At 45.3% G+C, this 26,946-nt stretch overlaps 1 protein-coding gene across 1 annotated transcript; it reads right to left on the minus strand.

Moving 5' to 3' along the window:
* Window positions 1-3,614: 3,614 nt before the first annotated feature.
* On the minus strand, window positions 3,615-5,394 carry mrpl57 (mitochondrial ribosomal protein L57). Its single transcript, XM_080848692.1, has 2 exons — window positions 5,299-5,394; window positions 3,615-4,080 (listed from the first exon to the last, which is right to left on the minus strand). The coding sequence occupies exon 2, from the start codon at window positions 4,037-4,039 to the stop codon at window positions 3,725-3,727; it is 315 nt and encodes a 104-aa protein (XP_080704818.1). The 5' UTR covers window positions 4,040-4,080; window positions 5,299-5,394; the 3' UTR covers window positions 3,615-3,724.
* Between the last annotated feature and the right edge of the window lie 21,552 nt (window positions 5,395-26,946).

Below are 26,946 nucleotides of genomic sequence, written 5' to 3' on the forward strand. Positions count from 1 at the left end.
AATGAGCGCCCAGAGAGGTACGATTCAAACCAGGAGCGCCTTGCCTGAGATGCCCATACTTGATAGTATGGACAGAAGAATGCGGTGGTTGACTGTATCAAACGCAGCTGATAGGTCAAGCAGGACAAGAACCGAGGATTGAGCTGCTGCTCTAGCTGTTTTTAAAGCCTCTGTCACAGATAGCAGGGCTGTTTCGGTGGAGTGACCGCTTTTGAATCCAGACTGGTTTGGATCGAGGAGATTGTTTGTTGACAGGAACTCTGTGACCTGTTTGGAGGCTGCCCTCTCAAGTGTTTTAGATAGGAGAGTGAGAAGTGAGACCGGTCGGTAGTTTTCCACCTGAGTGGGATCGAGAGACGGCTTTTTGAGCAGCGGCGTCACCCGAGCCACCTTGAATGAAGAAGGAAATGTTGCAGAATTAAAAGAGGCATTAATCACCTGTGTTATTGCCGGTAGGACGGCAGGGGAAATGGCTTGAAGGATGTTGGATGGGATAGGGTCCAGCGGGCATGTAGTTGGACGGCTACCTGCTAGGATTTTGGAGACCTCACTCTCAGTGAGGGGGGTGAAGGAGGGAAAAGATGAGTTATTGATGGTAGCGCCCTTAGGGGGGGAAGACAGTTGGTCGAATTGTTTCCCAATGGCTGCCACTTTCTCTGTGAAGAAGGAAGCAAAGTTATCGGCTGTGAGGTTAGTAGCTGGGGGAGGAGGAGGAGGGTAGAGCAGAGTTTTGAAGGTGGAAAATAGTTTCCGAGCATCAGTTGCACTGTTGATTTTGTCATTGAAAAAAGTTTTCTTAGCAGCAGTGATGCTGGTTGAGAAGGAGGCCAGCAGTGTCTGGTAGCTTGCAAGATCGTCCTGTGCTGCAGATTTGTGCCACTTTCTCTCAGCCGCTCTGAGATTGGAGCGCTGCGTTCGGAGGGTATCACTCAGCCATGAATGAGACTGGGTAGCTCGCGCAGGTCTGGTAGAAAGTGGACACAAACTGTCCAAGCATGAGCTTAGAGTGGAGCAGAGAGATTCTGTGGCGTCATTGACACCTAGTGAGGAGAAGGTGGATAAAGGTGGAAGAGTAGAGGAAACCAGGGAGGAAAAGTGAGTGGGGGAGAGTGTGCGGAGGTTGCGCCGGAACGAGACCATAGGAGGAGGGACAGAGGGTTGCTCAATGAGTCGAACATCAAAGCGAATGAAGAAGTGGTCTGAGAGATGGAGAGGGGTTACAGTTAGGTTTTCCGTGGTGCAGTTCCGAGCAAGGATGAGGTCGAGCTCTTTCCCTGCTTTGTGGGTTGGGGGAGTGGATACCTGTTGTACCCTAAGGCCATCAGACTCCTTAATGAACAATAATGAACAATAATGCACTCTCATCACTTTACACTCGCCACTTTACTCCTTCACTGCTGTTTGCACTACATTTGCAATATTGCACCACCCACACACTTGAAGTGTCTTTGTCTCTGTGTCCAGGTTATTATGTTTAAATATGTTCAGTATAGCTAAAAATATCATGTAGGTATGTTTATCTGTTTAGTATCTGTTTAGTATGTGTATTTATGTTTAGTATGTGTATTTATATTGTATATTTATTGTTTATCTAGTAGGTCACTACTATGTCTTTTCATATTTTTTATCTAATATTCAGTACTTATTGTTAAGTTATGTTATATCATGTTGGAGTACTTATATGTTTATATGTTATATGTTATGTCTTGTCATGTTATGGTAGTGTGGTATGGTGTCCTGTCCTAAGAATTTCAGTGCCCAGTCCAACTCTGTTGTTCTGTGTACCTGACAATAAAAGACTTGACTTGACTTGACTTGAATCAGTCACCTGGGCATTATTGTGGAGCCAGATCCTAATTACATCCCTACACGGCCCATCAGTCTGCAAATCAGCTCATCCACACAGTCACTCCCAGTGTTGCCACTCTTATCCAGATACCCCCTCATTTACCCCTCCCACTCACACAGAGAGTATTTATCTGTGCTTTCAGCTTAAAATAAAGGTGGCTCTTTCTTCTCAGATTTAAGGATGACATTCAAATTCAAAGCATCAAAAAAAATCCCACCCCGTGGGCAACGGTCAGCAGAGAGCTGGCGAACCCGACTGGATATTGTTCAAAAGGCTCACACTGACAGATTGATTAATATTAGAAGGGATCACACTGTGACAGAGGAGTAAAAAAAACTAGTTACAAAGCCACTGCTACTAAGAGCTAACTGGAAATACCAACAATCCGAATATTTAACCACCATGTAGAGAAGCCAGCAAGCAGACTGAAAGCACATGTTCTGGCTGTGCCAGTCTCTCCACCGCCTGGATACGCATCTTTAAAGCTTTCAGTGAGGTGTTTGGAATCCAGTTGGACCCTGACCAAGTCTTTGGCTTAACGCCAAAGGAATCCCGTGCTCTCTTTCCCAATAAAACCGTGGCCATAGCCTTCACTACACTTCTTGCAAGATGTCAGATCCTTTTAAAATGGGAGCAATGTGCTATTCCTTCCTTTTCCATTAGGTCAAAGGTATTATGTATTTGTTAGTTAGAAACAAATTGTTAACATATGGAAGACCTTGTTGGATTTTTATGACTCTCTACACTACAGGAACCTCTTGATAGAGTCGAGTGGACCCCATACATGTTCTGCTTTTACTACTACCTTAATACCACACTTAAAGGCCGTCTACTACCACACTTAAAGGGCTGTCTAGACCAGCTTTGTTTATTTTTCCCAACTGGCGTTTCGCAGACACACCAGGCATAAGTAGGCTATAAATGCTTGCAACAGTGTAGTCCACTTGCCTAGGCAGAACCTACATACAACCATAAATCAGTTTGCATGATTGAAATCCCTGCTTACCTTAATTCATAAATAAAATCCATTATTATTATTATTACCTGGGCAGTTGCCAGGCTCCATGATGCGGCTTGATCAGTGCAGGCTGTATGTTTACTCATTAACTCTGTGACATCATAAATTAATTAACTGAAGTTGCTCATCATAGTCAATTCATTTAACTTGGCCATTTCAGGAATCAAACCTGAGTCAACTGCTTGGAAGGCAGCTATGCTCACTGTGCCGTCAAAACACTTGAACACCTGGGAGTGCGAACTATTGAAGGGATATTCATACTGATCCATAGCAGTAGTGCCAATCTCAATCTTAACGCTGCAGAATCCATACCAATAGCCACTTTGTTTCTCAAAAGCCCACTTCAAAACATGAGGAAAAAGGATCATCCTTTCAAAAGGTTTAAAAGTAGAATTTGCAAATGCAGCAGATGCAAATGCAAATACTGCTTTCACAGACCAACTGTCTCCTCTTAAATTCTCTCTTCAATGGAAAGATTTACCATCTTCTTCCATCGTACTTCTCAAAGAGAAGACCTGTCCAAGAGAAGACATGTCCTCTTAAAAAGATTGAGAATACTACTCGTGGAACACATGAAGTCACATCGGACAATTCCGTTTTCAGGGCACTTGAAGAGAATATGTAGCGAGAAATACATCCACAGGACGCAGGGCCCGAAAGACGTATTTGTATTTTTCATATACCGTATATATAGAATTAAACACAAAGAATATAACGAAACACATTTATTTTCAACCACCACCCCCAATCACATACATCTGCTATAGATAACCCAGTGTCCATGATACGACCCCCCGCCCCCCATACGCTCCTAAAACCATCCACCAGCAGTCTTTGATCACTGAGCACGAGTGTCTCTAGCTGGACCAAGTCTTGGTGGTGTTAAGGTGGCCCAGGTGGTCCTCGAGGTGCTTGTGCTCAGGGAACTTGGAGACGAAGCGCACCTCCCGGATGTCTTCCCACATCTGCTTGCGCCTCTCCGTGGCATGGCCTCTCTCCTGCTCCCGGGTCATGTAGGACCGACTGAGCCAGTACTCGTTCTCCGCCTCCCGGTCCAGCTGCTTCAGCATGTTGCGCTTCATCTGCCAGGTGACGGGCCGTGGACGCCGGTACTTTCCAATCCACTGCTTGCCTGAGATGCCCTTCCTCAGCAGTGCCAGGGTGAGGAACATGGTGAGGTTTGGCGTGTGACTCTGCTACTGTTGGGTCAACACTGTAGGAAAAAGACCACAAAGAGCACAATGAACATGAAAAGTGGATATTATTTTTCCTCTGAACTAGCAGCATTCAATTTCCACTGATAATATTTCAAGTTCTGATTTCTTAACCAAGTCTCAGCAAACGGTGTGGTACACTCCACACTCTCTGTTAACTTTCTGACATAGGAAGTATTGGTGTATAGGAAAATTATGCTGGCATTTCTCGTGATGTCTTGATTTTGTAAAACACGCTGGAATTCACTTTCATTTCACGTTGCTGCAGATCACGAAAAACCAATTTACTGTTATATCTAGGAAAAAACACTTGCTATATGTTTAAGCATTTTACATACAAAAAAAATACCCTGAATGATGTACACTGTAATTTAATGCATGGCGTTTTAAAAGTTCCTTACCTTCACAAATATATGTTCTGTATTTTTCCTTTCATCACTTAATTGAATCTAGTTCTGATTGTGAAACAATTTACCTGCCATTCATGATGAGATGGAAAAATCTATACTGCTTCTGTCGATTATATTATTATATAATTTCTCCGTAATTCCCTTTTCAAAGCTAGCTAAGTCTTTATATGATGCTACCATCATAAGTGAAGGGGTGTTGTCTTCCAAGCAGAAGTAACTAGCTAGTCAAGGTAGTGTCTTCAAGTGCTAGTCTGCACCTTGTAACATTTACCGTTACAATGGGCTGACTTTGCATTAGGCAAAACACTATCGTGTTTTAAACTTTGACGCTTTATTTGTAACCATACAACGACCCGTTTCACACTTACGTTCTAGATATGATTATCTCTAAAACGACCCATCTAATTGGTGAACTACCACAAATGCTCTCCCCCAAACAGTTAATTGACCTTCATTGGCTGACTTGGCTAACTAGCCAGCCAGCTCACTTCACTGAGAGCCAGGCTGTGAATCATGGAAACTACAACATCAGGCTTTCTTAAAAGCAATGTCTGAAGCAAAGTACAAGAACCGGCTGAGCAACAGTGTCGTCTAAGGTTTACTTTAGTTAGCTAAGGTTACTTAGCTAAGGTGACAGCTAGCTTGCTGTATCATGTTATGCATTGCATGCGTCTTGCAAGCATTGCACGGTGGCAAACATAGCTTTGTGTGCTTACTGAGATAGCCCATGGTACCCTGGGATTTGTGGCCACAACTAAATATTTTTGAAGAGACTAAATGTATTATTATATACTTATCGATAAATACCTTAAGCAAACGACTCAAAATCCACTGGTAAATATTCCTTCGTAGATCACAGACCACACAACCGATCTAGGTATGCTTAACTTCCTGTGATTCGCCTGTTCGTTCTACGGTGTCTCGAGATGATCAAACAAAATAGGCTGTATTTGGCGTTAGCCTCTTAAATTGTCCACGAGAGGGCAGTGTTGTGTCTTCTATTCAGAAAGCTCATTTTGCGATCAATAGTTATTCCTAAATCATGTATTTCTGAACGGAATCAATAAATCCACCGCTGTAAACCACACTTAAGAGAAGATTATCAAATCCATAAAAAAAACTTTAAAACTTAAATTGGCTTAACATTCTGGCAATATAAGAAATGTCATGGTCATGATGTCATGTTAATAGCCAACTCGATTTGATTAACGAAGCCTTCTTCTGTGTGTCTGTTCGTGGGTGGGGGTTGTAGATGCATAACTATTCCGACCGTAGGATGCGTCCTGTCGGCGTTAAGAGACTTGTAGGGCCAAATTTGTGACATGCCAGGCTAGCCTACGCCCGAGCAGAACGTCCATAATAAGGTCAAAGGCGTCTAGAGGTGTATAGTTATTAAGTTGCATGGGCTCAAATTACATAATTTATAGAAGGGTGCGAAATCTTGGATTGTCCAACATTAATAGTGAGGTCCGCGGTTTACCTCATGCCCACTGCTTGGAGTGATAAAGGCAAGTGGGTTGGAGAAGTCGTGCATTCCTGACGGATGGCTTCAGAGTTTTCCCTCCCATAGTGGAGGGGAAAAGAGAGAAAAGGGAGTAGGAAAACCATTACACATCTTCAGGAAAACAGTGTGCTGGCCCGGGCTCTGCGCGCGTTGGCAGCGGTCCTGCAGGCTCCACCGGGCACCGTTTCCGAGATGTGGTGGTGCACATGAGCGCTACTGCCAGCGCAGCATTGAAGCACATGCAACAGTCTCATACGAATTAGCCCGAATAGGAGATTATTTAGACATTCATGGTTGCAATAAGGCATCTCAACTTGATTCATGACTGTGGTTTGTAATAACATTTATTAACACAAATTCGACCTCTATAGGCCTATAAGTGTATGTTTATAACCCTCATGGAGGCAATGTTTACAAACACAAAAGGTCAGAGGTAAAAAAAACTTTCACAACAACTCGCATGGAATTTTAACACCAGGCTAGATAATCCCTAAGCCTATATTTTTAACCCCGGAGCGAAACAACATAATTGCACCATTGTTCCACTACCAAGAAGGGAAAACACTGGAACTGTAAGAATCCACCTTGTGCACTCTCCGGGCCGCCACCCGCACAGGAATCAGTCGCGCTCGTCCAGACCGTGGACACAGGATCTACTCGCGCACATTCCGATGGTGTGACACACCAGCTGTAAACTGCGCTTTTATCTGCTTCGTGCAATGCGCTATTGTGCACATTACTGCACTGACCAGGGAGTTCATTCAGTAATGGAAATTGGACGTCCCCACTGAGTCGGCGTGCCGCTGGAGAAGGTCATAAACCGGCACTGTGCCTCACGTGCATAGATTTAGGGGTAAGTACAAAGCTGTGTTTTCGATGCGTTTATGGCCTCCTTTTCTCCATAATGATGGAAATAATGTCCTTTGATTTAAGTAGTTTAAGAAATGGAACGAACTAAATTAGTTTCATTTAATATTTGATTTATTCCCTGTTTGTCGTGTAGATTATGTGTCTATTTATGTGTAATTAGTTGGAATCAACTCAACAAACATCCGGATCTTCCATGTTTGTGTGTGTGTGTATGTGTGTTTTGGAACTCAAAGGGGGAAAGGATACAGCTGAAAGGAAATTCCTGTTAGACCATTAGATATATTCTCCGAAAAAGCCACTTTCATAAGAACAAGATATGACGTATGCTAGACAAAAACACTGCCAAGATCCAGTGCTCTGTCTTTGAAATAAAGATATATAATAAAACCAATAAATATTTCAAAGCATAGCATTTGCTATTGTGGTATATCAAAATGATATAGTAATTCCTTGGTTTGTTTTATTTTTGTTTAACTTGTCCTGCAATTTCAAAACACTTTCCTCTCACCTCTCTGTCACTCACACCCCTTTTTTTACTCCCCTCTCTGGTCCATGTCTCTCTCTCTGGCTGGAAGAAGTCTCTAGGCCAGGTTAATGTGTGCTTTGAGAAGTCATAGCCGGTGACAGGGGCCCACTTTGCAGGCGCTGCTTTTCATGAGAAACTGAAGGAATCCCCAGAAGTGGAACGGCTCTGGTAGGAAAGTGGGCACGGAACACAACAGTGTTACTGAAGCAGAAGAAGCATATGGAACTGATTAGTGGGCAGGGCAGCAGACGCCAGCGCGCGCGAGAGAGAGAGAGAGAGAGAGAGAGAGAGAGAGAGAGAGAGAGAGCTGCTCAACCTTCGCTTGGCAGGATTTGGGAGAAGGTGAAAGTGAGTAAGATAAAGTGAAAGTCAGAAAAAGGGGGAAAGAGAGGATAAAGCATTCATTGATGGAGTGAAGAGTAAGATAATAATATAGGTTCTGGCTCTCTGTGTGAGAGAGCAGGGGTATGAGCGTGGGGTACCACTGTACGTCTCTCTCCTGCATTCATTAATGGGTTTTATGAAGTACTGAGGCAGGGTGAAACTTTAGGGCAATGTAATAATAAGCCCGTGTTTTGGGGGGGAGGGGTTTTCTGGGGGAGACGGTGAGTCACCCAAGTTCACGGCGTTCACAGACTCTGAAAGAGAGAGAAAAGGGGGGTAGCCCCCTTTTTTGCAGTCTATGCTTTATCCATCCATCTATCCATCCCATGTTTTTAATTCTCTTTCATCCATTCTTCTCATCCCAAGATCTTTTCCTCTGACTCATCGCTGCATCAGGTTTTGGGGGCCTCAGAGACAAAAGACACCCCAATTTTTTTTATCCAATTAATATGCCTGTCCCATGAGTCATGGCCTCCGGTGCTAGAGGTAGGCATCTGCAGGAGGCAAAAGGAAAGCACGCACAGACTGAGGTGAACACAGACTTGTATTGTTCCTTTTGAAACCTAAAGGCATATTGATGACTGTGGAGAGAATTCAGTTATTCATCTCACTCCCCCTTTCCAGAGAACAGGGTCCTGCCGGGTGACACGCCACCGAAATGAAATATGAGTGGTGTTTGCCCACACATGCCAGTGAGGTTTCTCTCTCTCTCTCTTTTTATTCCACCAAATAATTTCTCAGTGTTTGAAAAAATATATGCATGGAGGAGTCCCACGCAACCTTTTCACCCCTCTTTAAAGACTCTGAATGTCAATAAAAACCTGTTGGATGGAAAGTTCAGTGATATAATCCAGATAGAATGACTAGGGTTTTTCTCAGTTTTTGCCTGTTTTAACTGCATGTTTACCATACAATGGGCTATTCCTAGAGCTTTTACCCCGCTGCAGACGGCCTTGCAGTGTCAATACTGTAAACATTCGGGGGAAAGATGTGTCAGCTGCAAACACTGTTTGACAGACAGACGAAATTATACCTTTTCCTGGATGTCTTGACATGACTATGACATTTTTAAACAGAGGTGAAAGTATCATAGGGTGATCACTCATCCACAGGATGTTTGAGGAAGTTCATTGACATGTACCTGACAGGGCAAAGTACACTTGTATTATGAGATTTCCTCTCGACTCTCTCTTCTCTCTGTCTCTCTCTCTCTATTCTCTCTCTCTTTCTTTCTGTCCTTTCTGTCTCTGTCTCTCCCTCTCTTTATGTTTCTTTCTTTTTGTTTTGCATTTGTGTCATCTGCTTTCAGCCCCCCAATCCCACCAGTAGAAGGGAGTGTATGTCTGGGAAGAGCCAAGCGAGTGGAGAGGCGTTCATGCCCAGAGTCATTAGGACTGATGAATCTCTGCCGCACATGTGTGTGTGTGTGTGTGTGTGTGTTTGTGTGTGATCTGCAGATGTGCAGGGGAGTACATGTATGCAATGTCGATGAATGGAAACAGACAGTCTCAGTCCCTAATGCACACTGGGGCTGTGCTTCAACCAGTCACTGCTGTGCTCCAGTCTTGTTCTATACCAAGCAGAACTCTTTTTTCCCCCATGGGTATGAAGTCCTTGAGATAAAGGCAAGGGAGTTGTTTAAGATTTGTTTAGCTGGAAGAGAGACCACTGAAAAGTTAGAGAGGTTCCTGTTAATGTTGAGGGTTTGACTTTGTTCTGCCAGGCGTGATAAAAGCAGCCCAGCCCTCTGAGATCAGCTTTGTGCTTCCCTTTTCCCACTCCTGCCCCCCCTCCCTCCCTCTCTCCCTCCCTCCCTCCCTCTCCCCTTCTCCCTCCCTCTCTCCCTCCTTCTCTCAGTTCCCTCTCCTCCAGAGTCCAGTGAGGAGTGCTGGACGGCACAGACGTGGGATACTGCTTCTCTTCCCATATTCCCATTAACTAAAGATGTGGACAGAAGGACACAGCAATAACAGCAAGGTGAGAGAGGTCTTACATTTGCCTGTGGCATTCCTCATAAATAAATAAAAAAGAAAAACATCACATACTGTACATGTAAATCTGTAAATCTTTGTCTGTCAGCTCCATTCTGCATCTAAATGTCTGTCTTAAAGCAGAAGAAATGTAAAATAGGTAGTCTTGTTTTTTAGAAAATGTTGCCTCGTTTAGTTCTGCTTTACAGCCTCTGAGTTGTCAGAGCAGAGATCAGAGCTGTGATTGATTAATCTGCATGCACATGAACTGACCTGACACTGAGATGTTGTTGGCAGACTCTGTTTTGTCTGTTTTGTCACCAAGCATGCTGTGGAAATATGATCTGCTAATAGAGGATTTCCAGCTATAAAATAACTGTGTCAAATCCTATGTTAGTGGCTGTGGTTCTCAATTCTTTGTGTACTTGTTTGTCTGCCTGTCTGTCTGTCTGTCTGTGTGTCTTTGGACTAAGTGAACAACAAAGGTAGCCGTGTGTCCAGACATGAATCATGAATACACATAGATTTATATTCTAAGAGGATTCCAGCAGTTTGCAGACAGTCATTCTCTGGGCTCTACTCCACATGGACGTGTGTGTGTGTCTGTTGTAGTGGAGCGGGGGGCTCTGGCTGCAGGCTGTAGGGAAAGTCCTGCGTGTCAGAGTCTGGGAGCAGTGCAGCATTGGGAACCCTGTACATTTGGCTCCAATCATTCTAATCGCTTTCCTGTGAGGGAAGGTGTGGCGCTTGTTGACCAATGACAACATTGTTCTTGGTTAACCCCTTGCAGTTTATGTTAGCTACCATCCAGTTCCAGTTTATTTGCTACTGTTGATAAGGAATAGATCAGATCTATTTGGGATGGTGCCAGAGAAATTGATTGATTATTGCATGTAGCAATGCAATCATTATGTTGCAATAATTGTTTTGTTTTTGACGCCCACTTTTTCCCCTCAGGAGGATCAGAGCACAATGGAAAACATCTGCTTGCAAAATACATGCTTCTGCTGAGCAGCCTAGGAGACAGAAACAAGGACATATTACTTGCCATCTGGACCGATCGAGACATCAGCACTTAAAAGCACAGCAAAAGCAACCCCCCACCCCCCCAAGCATCCCCATGTTACACTGACACACATTCCCTTTGCACCTCAGAACAGCAAAGACACCCCCGCCCCACGCACCCCCAAGCATCCCGTGTTAGACTGACACACATTCCCCGTGCACATCTCTTCTTTCTCTCTCTTCGCTGCTTCTTTCTCTCCTTTCCTCTGTCACCGGTCGCCACTGCTGCACAGTATTCCCATTCATTGATCCCGTCTGTCTGGAGTGGCTCAGGGGCTTTCCCTGGAATTCTGCAGCCCTAGCAAAGGATCAAGAGGGGCACAAAAGAGGTGGATTAGTGCTTCTGTTTGCCCACCCCCCACACACCCCCCACCTCCACCTCACACACACACATACACACACACATCACTGAAGGAGGAGAGAGAGAGAGAGAGGGAGAGAGGGGAAGTCCCGCTACAGATCCTAAAGGCATGCGTGCACACACACCCCACGCATGAGCGCACACGTGCACACTGATATGGACACGGACGCGAACACCAACAAGGCTGAGAGGAGGAGCGCAGAGATGCTGTGGCCGCCGAGACCCGGACCCCCGGAGCTCAGCGGGAGCCCAGATCGGTACCTGCGGGTCGAGTCGTGTCCCGAGCCTGAGCCAGAGCACTGGACCAACACTGCGTCCGTCAGCTGTCTGAGGAGCCTCTCTGAACCGGGCTCTCCATCTGCTAATAATAGGTGGGCGAGCCAGGTGACAGTGTTTGGAGACAGTGACGCAGGTGTGGGGGTGTTTGATTGTCTGGCCAGCCCACAGTCATTAGGTGAGATGCCCACCTCTCAGGGTCTGTATGCCAGCAGCACCAGTAGGCACCAACATGGGGACAGTGGTGCCCAAGGTGACAGCGCTAAGAAACTGAAAGGCCTGCGTCTCTCGGCCAGTGCCCTCTTTCCCGGTGCCACCTGCGTGGACGGAGGATGCCCGGCGACTGGCACAGCCGGGGAGTGGGTGTCAGAGGGAGAGCTGGCGCGCTGCAAGAAGGAGCGGTCCACCCTGCTGGTCCGCAGGTTCTACAGAAACAACCAGCAGGTCTGCAAGTCCGTCTGGACCGGAACCAGAGCGATTGTACGCACTCTGCCCAGCGGAGGAATCGGCGAGCGGGCATGGGAAGCCATTCTAAAGTGTGCCCGGTGGGCACAGGACCGGCAAGACCTTACACGTGCCGTCATGAGGTGGCATAGTCAGCACACTGGCAACAGGCTGTTTGTACGTCTGCAGGAAAGCATGGCGGTCTCTGGGCCCGGGGTGCTTTTAATGGAGGTGAGCTTCACTGTTTATGTATGGTGCATATCTAGACTGTTGTTTAGGGAGGGAACCCTGAAACCCTAAATGCTGCTGATTTGTGCACAGATCTGTGTTTAAAGGCCTGAGTTTGCATTTGTGTGCGTGCGTGTGTGTGTGTGTGTGTGTGTGTGTGTGTGTGTGTGTGTGTGTGTGTGTGTGTGTGTGTGTGTGTGTGTGTGTGTGTGTGCGCGCGTGTGTGAACGCGTGTGCGTATGCGTGTGTGTGCATAGGTGTGTCCGCATGTATAAACACTGGAAAATCGTGAAAGGTTCCTCTGTCTGCCCGGGAGCACGCTTAAATATCCAAACATGTGCACACTCTCTCACACACACACACACACACACACACACACACACACACACACACATTCACTTCTGCCTCATATGGAATCCCTGTGGGCTTTCCAGCTGGTAATATTATACTGTGTGCACAAGGAAAGTCTCACTGATGAATCACTGTAGCCACTGGATTTGACAGAGCCAGTTAGTTTGCCCATACCTAGTCAGGATGGTCTCAAACTGGCCAATAAGCCCTCAAAGACCAACAAAGATCCACTGTCTTTTAAAGATACATGATTCTTATCCAATACACTTCTGTCAAATCTAGTGAATTGCTCCTCGCGGTCCCTAAATGAAATGAAATTGGAAACAAACAGAGCAGCTCTGCCAATCAATCAACACGTAGCCGCAGAAGCACAGAAAGGAGGTGTGTAATTTCATTGGTTGCTGAGCTTGAATATCTACAAACTTTCACCAGAATTGCAGAAGATACCTTTAAGTGCCTCTGAACCTTTTTTCTCTTTATCCATTTGGCTTGGTTTACCATCATTTGCCTTATGTTTAACCACACATAGACAAAAGGCTCTCCACATTACAGTTTAATTGGCTGCTTATTGACAGATAGAACACCCCAGTAATTACAGCGAATGACCTGGTGTTGAGAAATACGTTAATAAAGGCCTTTATAATTCTCTGACAAGCCTCACATCAGTAGCCAAAGAGCTACACTAGATCGACGGTTCACAGTATAGCTACATTTTGCCCATACAGCAAACAGAATGTTTGAACCAACTAATTAGCATTCCTTAGGCTGTAAGCTGTCCAGGCTGTTATGTATGACCTGATCTCACTTGTTTGATCTTAAATGAACTCACAAGGTGAATACCACAGCAGAGGGAGTTGCGGAGGGAGTTCATTTTGGGGCTTTTTTTACAGGTTTGCGTCCTCGTCATGGCTAATTAATACATTTAATTTCCACCCCAACAATCAGTCCAGAGCCACTGCATTCCTGGGTTACTACACCCGCCTCTGATCTCTACATGCTAGTAAGGAGAACTGCTTCTTCTTGAGACCAAAACGAGGGTTTTTTTAGGTCCGAAAATGTTTACTGAATCTGTCAGTGTGTGTTCATGTGTGTGAGAGTTCATATGAGATCATATGTGTGTCCTTGAGTGTCTGTGTAAACAGAGGAACGATCCAAAGTATCAGTCCTTGTATTGCATGGATCACTCTTTGTATTGCATGGTCCCTCATCCCCTCTCTCTCTCTCTCCTTCTCCTTATCTCTCTTTCTCTCACCCTCTCTGTCTCATACACACACACACACACACACACACACACACACACACACACACACACACACACACACACATACGCACACACACATACACACACACACACACGCGCACACACACACACACACACACACACACACACACACACACACACACACACACACACACACACAGAAAGTAATTGTTGAACAGTATGAATCAGGCTTTCCACAGTCATTTATGAGAGGATGAGTTACAGTGCAGCTCTGGCTGGCTGTGGAGCAGCTCGGGTCTTGAGTTCATGGAGGACTCCAACTGTAAATAAATACTCAAGGCAGAGCAGGGACCTTAAAACTGCACAAGCTTCACTACAGTATGTGCTCCCATAACTATATCTCTTTTCGTTTTGTTATACACAGGAGATGTTATATTACGTGCACTATTGGCAACCTAGCCTATGTATTCAGCAAGATTTACTGACATCATTCATTTTGTGTAGTGAAATGTTAATGTTAACCAGGTAGACAGCCGTGGTGTACAGGGATATAACGTAGAGAGTGACTGCACACTCAGGGTCCTTTGAAAAAATATATATACGTATATATTTACTAACATTTTGGCATTGCTGTGCCTTTATCTGGGTGTCAGTTTAAAGGGGCAATTTCTTGTTTCTGAAATGGTTAAAACAAACAAACAAAAAACTAACAGTGCTATTGGCTAGGGACTTCCCACAGCAGCCAAACCTTTCTATGTCATACACAAGTATTCATACCCAACACCCTAGCCTATGTATTATGACACATACCATATACCATAGTGTGAGTTAGCCCCTCATTGTTGGTCCCAGAGCAGTTTTGAAATATCCAGTGCCCCGTGGCTCAGATATCGGTTTGGATAGAGAAATCTGATCCCAAGTCAGTCATACATGCTTAAGCTTCCTTGAAAGAGTTGACCTCAATTTACTGTATTATAGGGGAGCACATTGACATTTTTGGCTTCAAGCACTGACCTCTGGCCAGTCCCAACCCCCCATCCTGGGGTGGGTGGTTTTGCCTTCTGCCACTGCAGCGAGCTCTGGTGTGTGATTGGTCTCTGTAGAGGGAGAATAGAGTTTGTCTGGCAGGCAAGCAGACGGCTGGCCTGTGCAATAAAGGGCCCATTGAAAAAGTGAATAATCAGTGTGCCTGTACAAACACTGCCTGACCTGCTATTATAACATGTGGGTTACCACAGAGACATGGCAGCACGCGTGTCTACACACACACACACCTATGCACACTCACACATGCGTTGCACACACATACACACACACACACACACACACACACACACACACACACACACACACACACACAGGCACACAGACTCAACACAAATACACACACCCACATAGACACATGTGCGTACACACATACAGACACATTTCGACACATATGCCATTTCATGCACACACATGGACACACACACAGACACACACCAGTGGCAGCAGCACTCATGCGTGTATGTTATGGGTTTGCACTGAGGCTCTTTGTGATGCTGTGGTGTGTTCGGGAGGGGGGATACGGGGGTATGCAGGGACATGTGACACACACATCCACCAATCTTTATCTGTGGGGGTTTTTGGGGTCTCAGGTGTCTTGTATATATTATTGCAGACAGGCAGGGTCTGCCAAAATATGCACACTCGTGCTGTTTCGATGCCATACATGCTCACTCACTCACACACACATTTACACTCACTCTCTCTCGCACACTCACTCATACTCAGATGCAAACATACACACACACACACACACACACATTTACACACACTCACTCGGACGCAAACACACACACACACACACTGACCCACTCACTCATACACACGGACACACACTCACACACACACACACTCACCCACTCTCTCTCACACACTTACTTATTCTCACACAAACGCACACCCTTACTCACACCCACACACACACAAACTTACACCCTCTATGAGACTTCCAGGGAAAGTTACATGATCGTCAGTGGGGACTGGGGGTTTCTTTAGTGGCTCAAAGAAAGTAAAGTAATGAGAGGAAGGTGTGGATCTGGGACTGTGTCACACACCGCACCGCAGTTAAAAAGAAAAGCAGCTCGGCCTGTCAGTCATGTGTGGTGTAGCGGTTAGCATGTGGACTGGCTGAGAAGCCCTGGCAGCCCTGGCATTGCCAGCAGACAGCAGCGGCCTGCCATTGCATCAGCCCGATTTACAGCCAGTGTGGCCGGGAGGCTTCAGGGAGATAAACACAGCTCTCTTCATCTGGAGAGAGAGAGATGGAGGGAGGGAGGGAGAAAGAGTCTACATTTCCTCTCTCCATAAATCCAATATACTCCCTGTCTCTTTCACACTCACACTGTCCCATCTCTTGCCCTCACCTTCTCTCTTTCGCTCCCACTCAATCCTGTTTCCTTGGATTCAGTAAGATTTACTGACATCATTCATTTTTGTGAAGTGAAGTGTTGATATGAAGCTAATTAGGTAGACAGCCATGGTGTACAGGGACATAACCTAGATAGTGACTACACACCCAGGGTCCTTATATATATATAAATGTATATACGTATACTGTGTATAAACTGTATATATATATTTTTTTTTTTTTACCAACATTTTGGCAGCGCTTTGCCTTTATCTGGGTTTCAGTTTAAAGGGGTTTCAGTGAAACCCTAACCATGGCACATTCTTGTTGCTGAAATGGGTGAAACAAACAAATATTAAAAACTGTTTTATTTGCCTGAGTATGCAGCCACTTATCATTGTTACGCTGTTTTAGCAAACCGCCTCCTCTTTACGTTAAGTACAAGGACATACGAACGGTGAGGAGCAGAGATAAGGCCATCAATGACTGAGATTAATGGAGTTATGATGATTCAAATTATTTAATCATTTATTTTACTTTCTCACATGTACAGATACACACACACACACAAACACACACACACACACACAGCTACAGTACACACATGTTATAGAACACACATGCTTGGTCTCTGCCTTCTTTGTCTTTTTCTGTTTTTAAAGAGGCTTCTCAGGGTTGGAACTTACTCTCAATAGAGTCCTTGGCAGACTTGGCAGACCTTCAGTCCTAAAACACAGACAGAGGAACGACAGCAAAAGAGAGAGAGAGAGAGATTAAGTGAGACTGAAAGAGACAGACAGAGGGAGGGTAAACTTTGTGTGTCTGTCTATAGAGGAAGCTGATGTTAACAAGACACTTGGTTGTGACACACCAAGGTCAAAGTTTCTACACACACATGCCTGTACATGCGCAACTGCAGTCACACACACACACACATACCTATGCACTGTACACACACAAAGCATATAGGCACACCTATCCATAAGTGACCCAAATACAGACACACACATACAGACACCACAAGCTTTCTCAGCAGTGTGTTTATGTTGCCACTATTTGTCCGGCACGTTTATTTTGGCTGCACTTGAGATGACATAAGAAATAGGCCTGTTTCTGGTGAAAACAAGTCATTCAAGGACAGGTGAGCTTCATTTGACCTCTAAGGGGATAGCGACCAAAGCTCCCACTGTGGCTTTGACTACAGTGTGTGTCTGTGGGTCTGACGTCTGTCTCCTATCTCCTGAGTCTGACGATCAAAGGTTGTTCACTGGGCCGCCACCCATGCGCCAGATGTTACACAACTGAGTAACGAGTGAAACTTTACATCTGTAGGGTGTGCTGTGACACAAGCTCCACGTGTTTCGCCTGATCTCACAGGGTCACGTGGACATGTGAGGCTTCAACCCCGAATGTCTTCCTTCAGCAGAGACTCTCAGAGGAAGCCGCAGACGTTTCTTTGGACATGTGAAACACGGGTATGTGAGCGCATGTCCACTCTCCTGACGTGAGTTGAGCTGGATGTGTTTTTGTCCCACTGTGTGGTGTAACGCTTTGATTTTGCAGATGGCAGGAAGTGAGAAGGAAGTTGATGGACTGCTGCCGAGCACCTCACTTCCTGTCACAGGTGTGAGGAGGAAGCTGGTGTGTTTGTGTTTGTATGTGTGTTTGGGGGGGGCTGACTTATGGCAAAGTGATTAGCTCCAATCAGACTAGCTGAACTCTGCTGTTTTGGCTCCGATGTGGAGAATGGAGAGACGGGCGGTGTGGTTGGTGGGGTTCGGGGGGGGGGGGGGGACTTGGAGGTGAGAGAAGGCTGAGGCGAGCTGGACAACTCTGAGACAAAGCAGGCCTCTTCCTCTTCCATGTGCAAACACACCTAATGGGCCCGGAGGGAAGGCATGCTCTACTATACGTGTGTCCACTCACATGCAGACAGAAGTGAAAGGGGGACATGTACACTTGGGAACCAGCAGAGTGTTGCAGAGCCAGCTGTGTGCCCACAGCAAGCACAGAAAGTGTGTGTGTGGCATGTAGGCTCACACGGTTGGTTCCACACAGATGTTCTAAGTGTTTCTGATGTTTGGGGTTTTCTTCATTTGGGTCCGTGTAAGGCCGTGACCTTTCTAGGCTAGGCTGCTAATCCCTCAGAGATCGCCTTTGCATTCCAAAGGCTGGATTTATCCCTCCTAAGAATAAGAGGGGGGGAACTTCAACAATAGCACTTTTTTTATACAAAAAAATATTGTTTTAGATGTGTTTGTGTGTGTGTGTGTGTGTGTGTGTGTGTGTACATGTTGATGTCTGTCTGTCTGTCTGTCTGTCTGTCTGTCTGTCTGTCTGTCTCTCTATCTGTCTGTCTGTCTGTCTGTCTGTCTGTCTGTCTGTCTGTCTGTCTGTCTGTCCATCTGTCTGTCTGTCTGTCCATCCATTCCATTCTGTGAGTCTCTGTGTGGGTAGATATGTGGGTCTGGTTTGGTTGAAGTGTTAATTAATCTTCCATCCTATGATTGCACACGTTACACTTGAGTCCTGGTTAAAACTGCCTCCTAGTGGGGAATATTGGTACTGTTTGGTAGTGGAAAAACAGGGCACCTGTAGTAAAGTTCTAAAATCCAATACCTTTTGGTCTCTGACATGTAAAATTAGGCTGTCTTACATTTACTGAATTGCATTGTGTTGTCTTTGTTTTATGTTTTTCCCCTTTTCTATTTTTCCACCAGAGGGAGATATCACAAAAGCTACAGCAAAAGCTGTTGAAATCACACTGCATGTTAATGTGCTCGACTGTTTAAGTGTCTTAAACAAGCGGGACCTGAGTACTGTCAGTCACCTTCAGAGTGAGGTTGAAGGAAGAGTGTGATAGTTGTCTTCCTCCCATTATTTTATTGTCGAGTAGTGATTACAAGCAACAGGTGGCACTCTTCTCTTCCAATATGCTTAGTTGTACAACCAATGACTGCACGCGCACACACACACACACACACACACACACACACACACACACACACACACACACACACACACACACACACACACACACACACAGACACACACACACACACACACACACACACACACACACACACACACACACACACACACACACACACACACGTACACACTCATCACACACACTCACACATACACACACACACACACACACACACACACACACACACACACACACACACACACACACACACACTCACACACACACACATACACATACACACACTTGGACAGTCAGGACTTGTTATAACTGATGTTCATGGCAAAACAAATGTAGAGATAGTATTGTGGTCATTTTTATTCTGTGTGTGTGTGTGTGTGTGTTAATGCTGTATCTTGTACGACATTTAATTCAAGCTAATTCCATACTGTTGCCTCGTGCCTGTGGTCAGGCTGGTGTCTCCAGTGGCTGGAGTGAAGTTTGTTCTGGTTTTGGTTGGCAAATTAAAACTTTGAGTCTCCACTTAGGTTGTTGCCATGAGAACACAGACCAGAGATCACTCCTACACGGCGCACAGCTCTGGGTCACAACAGCAGTGGGGTGATTATGACCAATCATACATGCTTTCAGGGCAAGGCTGTAGGGGTGGACTCAAATACTACTTCTCATCAGGGCTTCCATAGTGTTCGTATGGAAATAAGTATATCCTGAAACATGTGTGTGTGTGTGTGTGTGTGTGTGTGTGTGTGTGTGTGTGTGTGTGTGTGTGTGTGTGTGTGTGTGTGTGTGTGTGTGTGTGTGTGTGTGTGTGTGTGTGTGTGTGTGTGTGTGTGTGTGTGTGTGTGTGTGTGTGTGTTTGGGGTTGCACTGGTGGTCTCTCCCATCTCCTGTTTCTGAATCTGAAGGAATAGTGCCTCATGTCCAAATAAGGGGAGCTGTAGCAGAACAGATTTCCTCCCAACCCTCACTCCATCCAACTGTCTCTCTCTCTCCCTCTCTCTCCCTCTCTCTCTCTCTCTCTCTCTCTCTCTCTCTCTCTCTCTCTCTCTCTCTCTCTCTCTCTCTCTCTCTCTCTCACCCTCCCTCCCTCCCTCTCCTGCTGACATGCAGAGAGCTTGCTAAACACACTTAATGCTTGGACATACAACCTGGTGGAGCATGCTTTGGTGCTCAATTTCTGTCAGCCACTTTATACATGCTCACCTTATTCCCTGACTTTGTGTAGTGAGTACGAATGTTTAACAAGTGTTTTTTTGTGTTGTGTTGTGTTGTGCTGTGCAGTGTTGTGTTGCGTTGTGTTCTGCTGTGGTGTATTGTCTTGTTTTGTTTTGTGTTGTTGTGTTGTTCCGTTTTGTGTTGTTGCGTTGTGTTGCGTTTTGTTGTGTTGCGTTGTGTTGCATTGTGTTGCATTTTGTTGTGTTGCATTGTGTTGCGTTGTGTTGCGCTTTGAAGCTGTGATGCCTCTGATTGATGGGTGATGCTCATTCTGAGTGGGGATTTAGAGCAAACGTCACGTTTCTCATGACACAGTTTCCAATTGCATGTGTGAATTAGACTGGAGAATGGAGTTTCATGTGAAGTTTTATGTGAATGGCACACGGGGAAGAGAGTTTGATGCCAGGATGTTTGTGAGTCACGCGGGTGGAGCTGGAGGAAACACCCTCACAAATGTTTGTTTGTTTGTTTGTTTGTTCCAGTAGAACTCAAAAACGTGAAAGGGAACTCTAAACCTGTTTTGGTGTTAGTTAGGGTCCAATGCTTGTTTGTGTGTTCAATGTAATTTTTCTCTATGGTTCAGGTGTGTGTATGTGTGCGTGTGTGTGTGTTTTTTTTGGGTGTGAGTAAAACTGTCTTGACTGTCATGGTGTTTGTCGCTTTTCCTGCCGGGGTTTGGAGTTAACGTGAGTGTGCGCCTGTGTGTTCTCTCTTTGTCTTACGCCATGTGATAAATGCAGTGCATATCTTATGTTCTCAACTAGACTAAACTCTCTCCCTCTCTCTCTCTCTCTTGCCCTCGCTCTCTCTCTCTTTCACTCTCTCCTTGTATGTGTGTGTTGTTAAATGTTTGAATAGTACTGAGGGTGAGAGACTCCACATATACCTTAAACATTGCTTTCCTTATCCCTTGGGTCATCTGGGGTTTAGAATTAAATGATTCAACAGAGGACCAGATGATTTGCAATCAATAGCTCCACATCAGAGATTAGCACTTTCCTTAAGGTTCTGTGAAAGCAGTTTACCTCTGCGGTGAACCATTACTTTCACGGGTCTGAAGACTCAGGCCAAGCAGGTCTCGCAGGGCTAAAAATTTCACTTGTGCTCACAGCGGGCTTAAAGTGCTCTGCCTTACAAATAAACAAGTGCTGTCTGCTCATTGATGGACCTTCCGGACCTTCCGTCCCAAATCTGTTCCCAGAGCTGTAGCCTCGTGTATCTGTCTCTACCTCTGTCAGCTATTTGGAGCTTGCTTTCCGGCCCTTCTCTCAAGGCATGGTGGTTTTGGTGGTTGTAATTGTGCGGTTACAGATAGGTAAAGGATGATCTGTTTAAATAACAACTAGATGTAGCCGAGTGATTATAAGTTTGTTGAATGACGGGTGTTTGCCTGAGTGGTGTGCCTCAGTCATTTGTGTGTGAATGGCTTTTTTTTCACACATGTGAACTCTTTTTCTCTCTGTCATTCACACACACACACACACACACTCACATACCCATCCACTTACATATACCCCCCCTCCCACACACACAGAGACGTACTCATCATCACCTAGAAACAGAATTTCGACACCCACACGTATGACCATACAGACGCATCATAAGCATTCACAATTTTCAGACAAGCAGACACTATAAATAGGTAGACTTTACTGTATAGGTAAGGCACACATTCCTGAGTCTTTCACTCAAGTCACCCGTGTTTCTCTCTGGCCTCTCTCTGTCTTTGCACAGTGTCACGCTATCAGCCTGTGCTGTCATATTTACTCCTGTCTGTGATGGCAGTGCGCTCGATTGCTAATCTGGAGAAAAGTGAGTCCTCGATGTAAGAGCCAGTGATTTATATAAACTGCCAGAGATGTTCATGGCAACTCATTTGTCATACAAAGCGCCTGTTGTGTATTGATTTTCTATCTCTGTGTTATGGTGGCTGTTGTCAAGTTGTCATGTCCTCTGGTGGTACTGTGATTAATTCCTTTGTTTAGCAGCCTTGTGTGTTTATGTTGTAGAGCCAGTGATGGTGTGTGTGTGTGTGTGTGTGTGTGTGTGTGTGTGTGTGTGTGTGCGCGCGTGTGTTATTGGGTCAAACTGATCACTGCATGGAGCAGGCATGCAGGTATCAGGCAATGCAGTCTAAACAGTCGACCCATAATTGATCAGCGATAAGCTTCTGCCAGTGCTGCGGGATAAGGGCACGCTGAGCAGTCCTAAACATAATATTTAGTCAGATCTGAGACAGAGCAGAGAGACCAGACACACCAGCCAGGCCAGACATTTGTGTGTATGTGTGTGTGTGCGTGTGTGTGTGCGTGTGCGTGTGCGTGTGTGTGTGTGTGTGTGTGTGTGTGTGTCTGTGTGTGTGTGTCTGTATGTGTGCGGGTATGAGTGTGTGTGTGTGTGTGTCTGTCTGTATGTGTGTGTCTGTATTTGTATATGTGCGCAATCGAGTTTGTGCGTGTGTGTGCACATGTGTTTATGTATGTGTGTGTGTTTGTGTGAGAGAGAGGGAGAGAGAGAGAGAGAGAGAGAGAGAGAGAGAGAGAGAGAGAGAGAGAGAGCATGCACACACTGATGTTTCAGCGCCAGGCCATGAGTGCCTTTTTAGAGAAGTGGCTCTGATGTATGAGGTGAGGGGAACGCATGACACCAACCTGAACTCGGAATCAGACTAAATCAGAACCGCCTCCTTAGGCAACCCTGCAGCCATTTTTCCACTTATATTTCTTGATCTGCCAGAGCTCCTGAGGGAAGCCATCCTCTCTAAAGGCTGTTTCAAGGTAGCCAGTCCATTCACTGACCAAGGCCCCAACACAAACACCCCGTATCTGCTCTTTTGTAAAGCACCTTGAATTACCAGAGCGCATGGCTTGTGCTATAGAATTACCCTTGCCTTGCCTTGGCTTGACTTTAGATTTACAAAACAGAATAAAAGTATCCTACTCAAGCCACTTTATTGACTACAGAGAGCGTTTGGATATTGTTATTTACGACAGCGCTGTAAAAGTCTTCCTGTTATCTGACTGCTGAAGGAGCCTATTGGGTTGCAGCCGCTAAGCAGCCCCAGACTGGGAGTGATCACCTCATCTCCGAGCAGCATCTTTATTAGGAAAAGGCAGAGTGGTGGAGGACTTTGATGTTGTGCAGATCACCTCAGTCATCTCTTGGCATTGTGAGGCTGTGTCTCTCCGTATCACTACGGGGGTTTCAATTTAAAAATCTAGATGAGACAAACAGACCAATAGCTCAAGGATTTGTTGTGTTGTACCCGGTGACTCTTTGACAGGCGAGGGAGTGAATATGGCATCCAGCTGGGCTGTGTTAGCTTAGCTGAAGCATCCATCTCTATTATGACATGCTTGGAAGCGACCTTTTGTGTTAGCATAGCCCAACATTGAACTCACTCCTTCAGGAACTTGACTTTAACAAGAAGCAAAACAAAATGAACTACACAGTGACATAGCTTTCAGATTTTGAGAAACAAGTAGATACTTGGAGCATATTTGGCCCCACATTTCCGTGTCTCTTAGTAAATATGTTAGTGACTCAAGCCACTCAGTACAATCTTTAATGATATCATGCCATATGTTGCTTTTTCTGACCATTAGAGCATTGTTTATTTCACAGCATGTGTAAATGTTACAACGTGATGCAAACGAGATAAGGATACCCTAGATTTACAGGTGTTTCCCCAGTCTACATTCACAAACAAACACACACACACACACACACACACACACACACACACACACACACACACACACACACACACACACACACACACATATACACAAACACACTCACACAAACAAACACACAAACACACACACAAACACAAACACAGACACATACACATACACACACACACACACATAAACACACACACACACACACACACACGCACACACACACACACACACACACACATACACACACAAACACACTCATACACTGTCCATACAAAAAGCAAAGTGTGCGTTAGGTACACTTGTCAAGTCAATCAAACCAATTAGGTGCACTCATTCTGGGCCATCTCTGCTGTTTGCATAAAAAACAAACCAAATCAATTCTTGTAGACTAAAATCTGTTCCCTAAATTATCTTTTTTTTTGCATCCATTGCAGCATATTTCAGCTATTGTGAAATTTTTGAACTGAACTGACCATTCAGTGGAATTATAGTACATTTCCAGTTATTTTTCAAATTGGTTTTAACCATAAAAAAAGTTTCAAGGATCCCAAGGCTGGGCCCATTGAGAGAGTGGCAAGACATGGACTAGCTTATAAAGGAGAAAACCTTGAACAGTAAGAGACTTCCCTTAGAAAGGATGACCCATCTTCCTGAAGACTACCCTGCAGAGAGCGAGAGAGAGGGTTAAAGAGAGGGAAAGAGAGACTGAGAGAGGGAAGGAGAAAGGAGTAGGACACAAGTTGTAGGCTATATTTTGCATTATATAAATGTACAGCTCCCTAAGAGTCTACATACATGCCAGTATAGAAAGGGCACAGTTCACCCTTATGGCAGTGCGTAGATAATAAAGCAGCATACAGATATATTAGCAGATTATTTATGAGTGTATGATTCAGCAAATGGCAAAACAAGGGGCAGGTTTGGCCTTGTTACACGGACAATAAAGAGCTACAATGGCATTCCTGCAGGTCCTTTATTGAGGGATTTGGTTTATTCCTCCGGTGAATTAATGACCCTTGGCTGTGTAAGTCTGCTGAGGACTCTGTAAACATTCAGCAGGAAAACGTCTAGGAGGTGGAGATCATAGTGGGTGCTCTGATCTCAGCAATGTGGCCGAGGGAGGGATAGAGAGAGAGAGAGAAAGAGAGAGAAAGAGAGATGCTCTGAGAGAGAGGGAGAGAAGCTCTAACACAGAGGGAGAACGAGAGAAGAAGAGAGAGAAAGAGAAAGAGAGATGTTCTGAGCGAGAGGGAGAGAAGCTCTAACACAGAGGGAGAACGAGAGAAGAGAGAGAGAGAGAGAAAGAGAAAGAGAGATACTCTGAGAGAGAGGGAGAGAAGCTCTAAGACAGAGGGAGAACGAGAGAAGAAGAGAGAGAGAGAGACGGGAAGAGAGATGCTCTGAGAGAGAGGGAGAGAAAGAAACCTGATAACAGTGGGGCATCTGCCCCTGCTGTCTCTGTCCACTGTCAGGCTCATTAAAGCAAACAGTCTACATAGACGGGACACAGAGCACCAGCCTGCCTCAGTGGCTCAATAACATGACGGGCCTCCAGTCCATTTTAAGCAATACCACTGAGGAAGTGCTAGTGTGTGTCAGCAGTGTGTGCAGGAGGGTCACACTCAGGGACACATACTGAGGCTGTGCAGAATGGAGTCGAAGAGGATGTTCTTGTTTTTTTCCGCTTTTGTGTAACCAATGCCATTCATGATAAGCCTCCAGGTTTACAGGTCTGAGCGTCGGTTAGCTGGGGCTGCTCAGTGTACAGTTCCGTGGCGCCTGGTGAAATACCTTGTGTGTTTACAGAGCACATGTGAGCTGCCAGCTTCAGTTGTTAGCACTCTGGCAGCAGCTTCTCTCAGTCTCCGGCGAAGAGCACACCTCAATAAGGGCCACAGTGGCTCACTAAAGACTAAACCTCAATAAGGGCCAGGCCACTAAAGAGCACACCTCAATAAGGGCCAGAGTGGCTCACTAAAGACTAAACCTCAATAAGGGCCAGGTCACTAAAGAGCACACCTCAAGAAGGACCAGTTCACTAAAGAGCAAACTCAATAAGAGTCACTAAAAGAGCAACAGGAGTGGTCCTTGGATGCATCTGTTTACATCTGGATGCTCTCTTTCTTCCTATCAGTTCAATTCAAATCGTTTTATTGGCACGACTTTAAGTACAATATTGCAAAAGCATGAAATATGACTTATAATGATAATGATAATACAGATAAACATGTTAGATAAATGAGGGGGGAAAAGGATCACGGATGATGAATACAATAAAAATAAAATGACATAGTAAATCAATCTTACACAATGAACAGAAAATAAAAGAGAAAAACACAAGTGTTAATGTTATATTTCTTATTGACAGTCATGTGGTATCTCTCTCAGAAAGTGGCAGGAGTGTAGACACTGGGAGGCTAGGAGAAATTCATCTATTTCACCCAGGAGGAAGGATCTTTTCTTCTCTATTTATTTTGATGAACTCACTCTCTCTCTCTCTCTCTCTCTCTCTCTCTCTCTCGCTATCATTCTCTCTCACTCTCTCTCCTTGTCCTTGATGGAGAAATAGGCCGTTTCAGTCAGTATGCTCAACACTTCAGCATGGCATGTTGTGTAGATGTCGCTGGGTGGTCTTCTGAGTGTTAATATTGTTAATCTGAGCTGTTGGTGATGCAAAAATACATAAAGTTTGATTCATTAGACACACTAAAAGAGAGAGAGACATTACAGTAAGAGAGAGGGAGAGGGTTAGAGAGGCAGGGAGGGAGAGAGGGAGGGATGGAGAGGGAGGGATGGAGAGAAAGGGGGAACAAACAGAGAGAGAAAGAGAGCAAGGGGGGGGGCAAGAGAGGTGTGAGGAGAGAGAGAGAGAGGAGGAGGAGGAGGAGGAGGAGGAGGAGGTGGGGGAGGATCTGAGAGGAAGAAAGCCCTGTCACTAAAAGCTTGACCTGCAGCGTTTGCTGTTCGCCACCTGCCTGCAGCGCCTCGGCTCTGACGCACGCAGCCAGATT

This window comes from Sprattus sprattus (genome assembly GCF_963457725.1).
Source record: "Sprattus sprattus genome assembly, chromosome: 12".
Taxonomy (NCBI): Eukaryota; Metazoa; Chordata; class Actinopteri; order Clupeiformes; family Clupeidae; genus Sprattus; species Sprattus sprattus.

What these genes read in the sequence shown, in the direction of transcription:
- mrpl57 (XM_080848692.1), bottom strand. Translation starts at nt 4,039, where the DNA reads ATGTTCCTCACCCTGGCACTGCTGAGGAAGGGCATCTCAGGCAAGCAG.